Source organism: Marmota marmota, unplaced genomic scaffold (assembly GCF_001458135.2).
Source record: "Marmota marmota marmota unplaced genomic scaffold, marMar, whole genome shotgun sequence".
Lineage (NCBI taxonomy): Eukaryota > Metazoa > Chordata > Mammalia > Rodentia > Sciuridae > Marmota > Marmota marmota.
The window spans coordinates 6,338,961-6,349,450 of NW_025999961.1; the positions used below are offsets into that span (position 1 = coordinate 6,338,961).

Below are 10,490 nucleotides of genomic sequence, written 5' to 3' on the forward strand. Positions count from 1 at the left end.
TTTTTTTTTTTTTTTTTTTTTTTTTTTTTTTAATGTGTGTGTGTGTTGGAGATTGAACCCAGGGCCTTGTTCTTGTAAGGTGAGCACTCTCCCAACTGAACTATATCTTCAGCCCTAACCCTAGCTATTCTGGAGGCTGAGGCAGGAGGATCTCAAGTTCGAGTACAAGCCTGAGTGATATAACAAAACCCTGTCTGAAAAAATATGAAAGGGCTAGGGCTGTAGCTTAGCGGTAGAGCATGTGCCTAACATGCACAGGCTCCTAGTACAATCTTTGACTTATAATGTAAACAAATACAGAAGACCTAACTTTTGGTAATACATGTTCTGAGGGGTCGTAGGGTAGTTAAAACTTCTATTGCCAGTATCCGCTAAATTAGTGAGCTAGCATTGGAACTCTTAACAGGAAAAGTTTCTGTGTCTGAATAACATCAAAATGATGGGTGTACATAATAAAGTCCTCCTACACTTGGCATTGGTCACATCAGATCTGGAATATGGTGTTCCATTCTGAGCATTAAGTGCAAGAGATGCTCAAGAGAGAATGACTAGGTGAATTTGTTTCCCTCCCTTTTTCCCCCCCTGTAGGGAATCAAGCCCAGGGCCTCAAATATCCTAGGTGAAGGTTCTGCCACTGAGCCCCCTCTCATAAAAAGGGCAGGGATGTAGTGTGGTGGTTGAATTACCCTGGGTTTAACCCCCACCCCGCAACCAAATGGTTTCATGGCAGCTAAGATACATAAAATTTTGGGACAATTGGTGCTGGTTTTGCTATTACCTTAACACTTGTCTTGGCACTGAATATTGTGTGTGTGTGTGTGTGTGTGTGTGTGTGTGTGTGTGTGTGTGATTTTTCCTGCCTTTTCTAAGTGGTACTTTTCGTTCTTCTGGTACAGCGTTTTTTCTACATGTACATGGGATTTATGACCTATCTCATTTCTCTTCCAAGCTTTAGATTCTCCCTTATTCAAATTATTTTCAAATCCTGTTTTCAAACTCAAGTCTGTACTAATCAATGTACAGCCCTTGTATATTCCTTCTAAGTCTGATTACTGCTACTTTTAGAAGCCTTTAAGGCAGGCTTAGTGGTGCAGGCCTGTAAACCCAATCTTTTGGGAGGCTGAAGCAGGAGGATCACAGGTTCAACTCCAGCATTGACAATTTACCAAGACCTTGTCTCAAAAAAAAAAAAAAATGTTTCAAAGGCCTTCAGACAGCTGCATCATGGCTCAACAGCATATATTATTTCATATTCATAGTATTGCTATGATAAGTATTCATTATATATGAGCAAGCTGAGGTTTAAGGCTATGTAACTTAATGTTGATATAATAAAGGATCATCCAAATGATTCCCATCATCAAAATGCTTCATAATTGGGGAATTCTGTTGACTTTAAAGCCTGAGCTTTTAACACTAGGTACCTCTTTTTTTTTCTTTTTAACTTTTTGAAAATTTTTATTAAAAAAAAAAACACAAAGCACAAGACTTTTTTTCACTTCAGTATGTGGTATGTTGCATTTTCCAGTTTGTTCAATGCTTTAAAGCTCAAGGATGCCTCTGCTTTCAATTGTACATGGGCCTGAAGCATCCTAGCTTTTGGCAAGCAGGCAGGAGACTCAACAAAAATCAAAATAGGAACAAGGCAGACTAAATGCAGGGCACATCTGTTTGAAAATTACAATATCAGTAAAAGTGATACGGTTTACAGGTGAAATGAAACTATCTGGAACTGGCCTACCACAAATTTCTGAACCTGGACTGATACAATAAGTTATTATATATAATTATGTATAAAAAGTTTTGTTTACATCAAGTGGAATTGGCAATCCATGCTTATAACTTTTTTAAAAATCTAAGCAGGGCAGAAATCCAGACTAAAAAGATACTTTCTCTACATTGAGTCCCAACAGCTTCTTTCATGAACTACTTATTAAAAGCCTCAAATAATCAACAAAACAAGAAAACCATCCACACTACAGTCGCTCAAAACTGGACATTTCTTAAGCAAAGGGGTAGAGCAAAAAAAGCAGTTCCTTTCTCCCCAGATATTCCTAGGGGATCCAGCTTACTTTATTAGAAGACTACAACTCTATATAAATGCCCTGCTATTTTAACCTGTATTTGACATACATGAATATACTAATTTCTCTCTGTGTGTATATGTGTGTGTGATGTTATGCTGTGTCAGGCCAGAGAACTTGTTATTATATCACTAACATCACCCAATCTTAAATTGGACAACACTAGGTACCTCTTATAAATGTCTTTTAACAAAGCCTTTTTCTGTATAGGGTAGTAATGCTTATTAAGTATTCAAGTAGATTTCAGATATTCCAGTTTTGATCTGCTCGAAAGTACTGCCTACCCATCAGCCTTTTTTCTCTCTTCATTCTAAAGAACCTACAAAGCTATATCTCTTTCCAAGGTCAGTGGTTAAATAAGGTTAGGGAAAAAGAGGGGATTCCATTAATGTTCTGCATTTTGACCTTTGGTCAAAAGTCAGAAATTAAATACTTAAAATTTTAGTGTGTAGCCAAATCTCTTGGGCATAATTGCTAAAGTTATTCTTAGTTCTAAAATTCTTCAGTCAAGGGATCAGATGCTTGTTATGCATGAGGATACTTAATGTTCCAAATTTAATGAGAGAAACCACCACAGAGAAAGAATGATATACTTCCTTCACAGTAAATTCAAGACAAATGTGGGGAAGGAGGGTTGAAATAGAAGCAAGTTAGAACCTTAAGAGGGAATCTTTTATTTCAGAGGTGAGACCAAAACCACTCATCTCAATAAACTCAGTAACATTAGAGCAGCCTGCTTGTCTTCATGTCTGGGGGAAAAAAATAACACTGGCTATCCCTGGGTTATGAGATCCTTCATGACTTTTTTTCAACTAATTCCTATTATTTGAAAATGAACATGGAACATTTTGGCAATATTATAATATCAATTTTCTTTAAAAGGGTAAATGTACAATTACACAATCAGACAATTCTCAAAAAATACATATTCTCAAAATATAAGTGGCTGATAACTATATGAAGTCGGTTTTTTAACCCACTAGTTACTAGTAATCAAATAAGTATAAGGGTTTTTTTTTAAAGGTAATATTGAAAATATTAAGGTCTGAGGAATACCAAGATCTCAAAAATCAAGGAGCACAAACAGAGTTAACATAAATTAACTTTAAAAAAAAAATACATAGAGCCAGATACAGTGGTGCATGCCTGCAATCCCAGCAACTTGGTAGGCTGAGGCAGGAGGATCCAGAGTTCAAAGCCAGCCTCTTCAATTTAGTGAGGCCCTGAGCAACTTAGCAAGACCCTGTCTAAAACATTAATAAATAAGAAGGGCTGGGGTTATGGCTCAGTGGTCAAGTGCCCCTAGGTTCGATCCCTGGTACAAAAAAAAAAAAAACCCAGATACATGTATAAATTTATAAGTTCTAGTATATTTACTGATACATTATCAGCATAAGACTCGTAAACAGTTGAAAAATCTATTAAGGAGTTCAGTGAAATACAGCCCAACCAATTAAATGATATTATAGACCAGTGTTTCCTTAAAACCCTTTCCTTGTTACTCAGGAATGTTAGGTCAGGAAAAGTTGAAAAAACTATGTAGTATATACAATGAAAAAAGTAAAGTAAACGCATGTGTATTCTCTTGTTTTAATATGTGTGCATTTATATGCATACACACCATTTTTTTTTTCCCAAAATGCTTCCAGTTTGGGGCTTCTGTTTGGAGTTTTTATTTTTTGTTTTATTTATTTATTGGTATATTTTGAGACAATTTCTCCCTAACTTGTTTAGGGCTTCACTGAGTTGCTGAGGCTGATTTTGAACTTGAGATCCTCCTGTCTCAGCTTCCTCAGTCACTGGGATTATAGGCATGCATCACTGCACCTGACTTTATTAAGATTTACTGTTAAGTGGCAAAAGTTAAAAGCTAGAGATCAGTTCTTCTAATAATTCTTAAATTATACTTAATAATTTCTTTTTTTAAAGTCAGGTAAGGTGGTATATGCCTGTCATCCCAGCTATCTGGGAGGCTGAGGCAGGTGGATCATAAATTTAAGGCCAACCTTGACAATTTAGGGATACCAGTCTCAAAAAAGGGGGGGGGGGGCTGGTAGAGCATGGTAGAGCACTTGCCTGCCACTTGTGAGTCCCTGGTTTCGATTCTCAGCACTGCATATTTTAAAATAAAATAAAAAGAACTGGGGGTATAGCTCAGTGGTAAAGTACTTCTGGTTCAATTTCCAATATTACAAAAAATAAAAAAGATGTGAAGACCCTTCTAAGGATAGATGGCAACACACAACAATAAATTGCAGAATCCTTTGACATTCAAGGCCCATAAATGTACCTCCAGCCTGTCCTTCCAGTCTTCCAGCACTCTGCATTATGACCCACAGTATAGCAACCTCCAGAGCCAATTGCTCTCACCTCTACATTGCACATGCTGGTCCTGGTCCTGGTTTTTCTTTGAGTTTAGCCTGAGAAGCCTTTGTGAAGTCCTCTTCTGACCAAGAGTGGCAAAAGCCTTTCCTTTGAGGTGAGGAGAGGTGTCACCCTGATGATATGAGAGGACCAGGAAGAAAGTGGAGCTGACTTCTTTCTGAAAATGAAAGGGTTACTTCTCTGACTTCTTGTGGTTTCAATTATTTTCTCAGTATTTTATTAAATGAGTTGAGAAGATGAATTGATTTCCACCCAACTCTTTCTGGGTCTTCAGGTATTTGTAGTCTGAGATTGCTAGCTTTTACTTGGCTGCCCTCACAACCTATTCCAAAAACCAGGTGAAAGAATGCTGAATAAGACTAGTGTTCTGGAGGTAGGTATGGAGGTGGGAAAATGGCTTATTTGTTCAGCTGGGCTCAAGCAGAAAAGTTAGTCTGTAAAATACATGGAGATATTTCTTTACAGCTTAGCAATTCCTTATGTTCTCTTTCTGCCTTTGGACAAAAACTTTTTTTTTTTTCCATAAATTTTCCTTACATCTTAACCTTGTGACAAAGGACAATTTCTAACATAAAACAGGGCCTTTTAAAATCCCTGTTTTTCTTTTACGGCTACCTGAACAATAAACCTTTCAGGTTTTCAGAGAGTGAGAATGGTGAGCCAAGCTCAAAACAGGTCTGACTGTACTTTGAGCAAAGATCAAATATCCCAGTGTGGAGGAATGTCTAGCCTGTTTTTAGTTGAGAAAGTGCTGGCACTTAAGATTGCAACAGCTTTCTTCATCTAAAATCATTAGGCTCAGGGCTGGGAATGTGCCTCAAACGGTAGCACGCTCGCTTGGCATGCATGCGGCCTGGGTTCGATCCTCAGCACCACATACAAACAAAGATGTTGTGTCCGCTGACAACTAAAAAATAAATATTAAAAAAATAAATAAAAAATAAAATCATTAGGCTCCAATGGTCCTTTACTGTAAAAAAGAAGCACCCTCCCATTCTTTTTCCATATTTTAAGCCATATTGAGTACCAAATTAAACTGGATGGCTGCTGGTCCCTCGTGATCCCCTGTCCAGCAATACCAGAAACTTTTAATTTTTGGTTGTAGATGGACACAATACCTTTATTTTATTAATGCATTTTTATGTAGTGCTGAGGATCTAACCCAGTTCATCATTCATGCTAGGCAAGTGCTTTACCACTGAGCTACAACTCCAGCCCCCAGAAACTCGTAAACTTAATACTTTGATCTTAGTTAACATTCAAGAAGGAATAACACATTATTTTTTATTTTGATACACAATCTTCTTAACAGTTGTGATATCACCCAGTAGCAGTCAATGATATGTAAAGTGTTAAGCTGTTAATGATTTGAGATACATCAACAGCTTTTTTCATTCCTTCTTCCTAGAGATCATCCCAAATTGGATGCCAGATCTCGACTTCCCAATCTTCTTCCGATATGCTATAGTGAATAAGCTTAGACACGGTTTCGGAGACTATTTTTTTGACTTACTTTTTAGTTGTAGTTGAACACAATACCTTTATTTTAAATATTTATTTATTTTTTAGGTGTAGATGGACACAACACAATGTCTTTTATTTTTATGTGGTGCTGAGGATGGAACCTGGGTCCCGCCCGTGTTAGGGGAGCACTCTACCGCTGAGCCACAATCCCAGCCCCCCTTTATTTTGTTTAATTATTTTTATGTGGTGCTGAGGATCAAACCCAGGACCTCACAGGTGCCCCTTCTGAGGCTATTTTTGATAGACTTTGTAAAATTGCCTTCCCTCTTGCCCTACCAATTTATACTCAATGTACACACAGATAAATAAATCACCAGAAATTTTCCCTAGCAGATCCTTATATTATGGCACCACCAGATTAAGAATGATCTAAATTATGCTTCTTTCTTCAAATTTATCCCTCACCATCTTCATAGGAGAATCAAAACACCCTTTGTTATAGCCAGAGGCTAAGGAATTTTCTATTTCCTGTGAAAGAAGAGGGAGGTCTGAAGATACCAGACCATTTGCTAAAGTTGAAATTTGGCAAGTAGCCACTAAACAGCACTTTCATTTTAGTCCCTGAATATATATGTATGCATATATCTTGCTTGCTTACTAATCACAGCCTTGTCTGCTTTTTATCCAATGCCATTTCACTCACTCAAGTGCAAATATTTATTGAATTCCTCCTATATTTAGGCACCTGTTAGATAAAGATGAGTAAAATGCACAAATAGGCTGTTTCAAGTGGCTCCAAAAGGAAGAAATGCAAATGGCTAGGCTTCAACTATGTGCCAGAATAAAATGTTGCTCCCATCTGGGAGTATGCTGCTGCCTGTCAGTTTCTGGGAAGAAACAGGACTGCCTTTGATCTGGCATACTTTTCTATGTAGGCTTTGTTGCTATTTATAATTCTCCCAGAAATTAAGGCAGCATTGGGAGAAAGAGTGGCCTTCAGGGGCTGGGGCTCAGCGGTAGCGCACTTGCCTTGCATGTGTGAGGCACTGGGTTCGATTCTCAGCACCACATATAAATAAAATAAAGATCTATCAACAACTAAGGGAAAAATATTTTAAAAAGAGTGGCCTTCAACTACTGTGTGTGTAAGTTAAGATATTTCAAATCCCAGGGGCTACCATCAGAGTTTATTAGTAGGTGGCGTATTATTTGACTTCAGCATGACAGGAATTTTTCAGTAAGACTTTTCTGAGGTTAGAACTACACCCTACTAGCAACTAAAAATATGCTGCTGGGGAACCTTAAGAGCAAGATGGGAACAGATTTTACTTTGTTCAAAATAACCTATAAATAATGGAAACTTACTTCTCACAGTTCTGAGTGCTAGTAAGTTCCATATCAGGGTACCATCAGATTCTGTCTGGGGAGGGCTGCTCTGCTTCAAGGATGGCACCCTCTTTCTCCAGCCTCTCAGGACAATAGGCAAGGGAATTCCCTCCAATCTGTTTATAAAGGCACTAATTTCATTCATGGGGGCTCCTCCCTCAAGGTTAAATCACCTCCTAAAGGTCCTGCTTCTTAATACTATTGTGTTGGTGATTAAGTTCCAACATGACTTTGTGGGGACATAGGAGCTGGACTTTCATTCCTTAAAAACTTTCTGCATTTGTTAGCTGTAGTTTGCTGCAAGTGTATGGACCTTGTGGTAGGGTAACATTTCCATAATCATTACATTACAAACCAACATGACCACAAGTGAATGGTGAAGTTCAGGGTAAGGTAAGCATTTAATGCAGGGTGATTTGAAGGAAGGGAAATTTGCTTGAATTTCTATTAAAACCCATTATTTCTGGTTCAAGGATTGGACCAGAAGTTAAAAACAATGTTGGGGGGCTGGGGTTGTGGCTCAGTGGTAGAACACTTGCCTTGCAGGTGTGAGGCACTGGGTTCAAGCCACATAAAAAATAAATAAACAAAGATATTGTGTGTCCATCTATGACCAAAAAAAAAAAAAAAAAAAAAAAACAATGCTGGGGATATAGCTCAGTTGGTAAGAGTGGTTGTTCTCATATTCACAAGGCCCTGGGTTCAATCCCCAGCACCACCAAAAATAAAAATTAAAAACAAAATCTGTTTAACAGGACCCCACAGCTGAAGAACAGGGAGGGGTCACTTTTCTCTCTTTCTGCCATTCCTGAAACAAAATAGGTTATGTCCTTTTTGTTGAGAGAATAGCCATCATCTCTCTAGTTCTTATCTACCAGCTCTCAGTGGGATCAACTTGTTTAATTATTTTATTTTGCGGTGGGGATTAAACCCAGGGCTTTACCCATACCAGGCAAATTCTCTATCACCAAGCTGTATCCCCAGCCCATTTTAAAAATTTGAGGCACGGTTTCATTAAGTTACTCAAGCTAGCCTCAAACTCGAGATCCTCCTGCCTCAGCCTCCCCAGCCGCTGGGATGACAGGTGTGTGCCACCACACTTGCTTCACTTACATTGTATATTTACCCAGAGTGAATTTGTGAAGGGGGAGCACATGAAGATTAATTGGGTAAAAAGCAAGGTCACGGGCTGGGGATGTGGCTCAAGCGGTAGCGCTCGCCTGGCATGCGTGCGGCCCGGGTTCGATCCTCAGCACCACATACAAAACAAAGATGTTGTGTCCGCCCGAGAACTAAAAAATAAATATTAAAAAATAAATAAATAAATAAAAATAAAATAAAAAGCAAGGTCACTGATGTGACTAATGCTTAATTACAGCATAATACCTGATACTTGAAACTTAACTGCAAATATTCATCAGTATTTCCCACTACACAAAATTTCTTGGAAGGTGGATCCCATCTTATTCATCTGGAATTTATTATTATTATTATTTTAATATTTATATTTTAGGGACTGGGGTTGTGGCTCAGCAGTAGAGCATTTGCCTAGCACCTGCGAGGCCCTGGGTTCGAGCCTCACCACTACATAAAAAATGAATAAATAAAATAAAGGTATTGTGTCCAACTACAACTAAAAAATAAATATATATTTTTAAATACTTAATTTTTAAAAAAATATTTATTTTTTAGTTGTAGGTGGACAGAGTATCTTTTTTTATTTTTTATTTTTATGTAGTGCTGAGCATCAAACCCAGTGCCTTAAGCCGGCTAGGTGAGTACTCTACCACTGAGCCACAATCCTATTATTATTATTATTAATATTATTATTATTATTTTACAGTGCTGAGGGTCAAACTCAAGCCCTCATAAATGCTAGTCAAAAGTTCTATCATTGAGCTATATTCCCAGCCCCTAAAGGTGAAACATAAATTTTGAGGGTTTTTTTTTTTTTTTTAAGTAATCTTGACTAAAAATGAGTTTGTTGTTAACTAGAGAAATAATAAGTCTCTTTAAGGGCTTTTGACATTCTGTTAGAAACAAACGAAAAAGTTTGGGAAAATAAGGTTGACAAAATCTTTTTATCAGGGCTAAAAGCTGTGGGCTCAGCATGTGTAAGGCACTGGGTTCGAGTCTCAGCTCCACATATAAATAAATGAATAAAATAAAGATCCATCAATATTTTTAAAAATTCATTAAGGGCTGGGGATGTGGCTCAAGCGGTAGCGCGCTCGCCTGGCATGCGTGCGGCCCGGGTTCGAGCCTCAGCACCACGTACAAACAAAGATGTTGTGTCCGCCGAGAACTAAAAATAAAATATTAAAAAAAAAAAAAAATTCATTAAAAAATCTTTTTATCATTACTCAAACCTATTGCTTAGTGTCTGTTAATTCTTGGTTCCTCTTCTTTTTAAAAATAATAAAGCTTGAACGCTATTGATTTAGACTTGTAATTCATACGGTCAGACTCTATACATCACACTTCTGGACGTTTTATTACAAAGCGGCAAGCAACGCAAGGGAGCAACGCCGCTGAAAAACTGCTCACAACAACTTAGTGATCGCAGGCTCATTGGATGACAGCGACATACTCGCTATCCAATCGCCAGGAAACCCGGAGTGAACGCTCTCTGGATTGGTGACAGGAAACATCTCTCCAGGTAATTCAAGAAGGCAGGCAGCACCTCTGGCCAATCAGAGGAATTCTGGGGCAGGCCTTGCCGCAGGGGGTGGTATAGAACAAGTCACCGGAGAAAAATCTCCGCGGTCAGACCTGCCTTCCGCGAAGGGAGAGGGCGTGGCCTCCGGCTGTGAGCTCCAGGCAACTGGGCGGGGCGCGCGGGCCTGGGCGGGGCGAGTAGATTCTGCGGCGGAGCCGGATGCGGGCGGCGCCGCGGCCGCCGCGGCTCTAGGAATGGGCGGAGCCCCGGCCGCTTGTGCTGGTGGCCACCGCCGCTGCCCAAGCCGGAGACCGAGCTGCCGACTTAGTTCCCGCGCGTCGCTGCTTCTCAGAGCGGCGGAATGCTGGGGAAAGGGGTAGTCGGCGGTGGCGGTGGCACCAAAGCGCCAAAGCCCTCCTTCGTGTCGTACGTGCGCCCGGAGGTGAGAGTGCGCCGCGCGGGCGCAGCGTCGGGCTGGAGTGGCCGGGAACAGGGGTATCGGAACCGTGCCT

The 10,490-nt window shown here is 39.5% G+C and overlaps 1 protein-coding gene and 1 long non-coding RNA gene across 5 annotated transcripts in view; both read left to right on the forward strand.

Annotated features, from left to right (window-relative positions):
* The first annotated feature begins 10,180 nt into the window (after positions 1-10,180).
* The window catches only part of Mtmr12 (myotubularin related protein 12), a 77,729-nt gene continuing 77,419 nt past the window's right edge, over positions 10,181-10,490 (forward strand). The window contains exon 1 of one of the 3 annotated variants that reach the window (XM_015496390.2): positions 10,181-10,420. In XM_015496390.2, the coding sequence (XP_015351876.1) occupies positions 10,340-10,420 (81 nt within the window). In that variant the 5' untranslated portion in view covers positions 10,181-10,339. The remainder of the gene's footprint in view (positions 10,421-10,490) is intronic. The other 2 variants (XM_015496388.2, XM_048802934.1) reach the window with 2 other exon arrangements.
* LOC107151139 overlaps positions 10,435-10,490 on the forward strand; it is an 8,590-nt gene continuing 8,534 nt past the window's right edge. For both annotated transcript variants that reach the window (XR_001504668.2, XR_007347485.1), the window contains exon 1: positions 10,435-10,490. This exon is cut by the window's right edge and continues 317 nt beyond it. This is a non-coding gene — a long non-coding RNA (uncharacterized LOC107151139).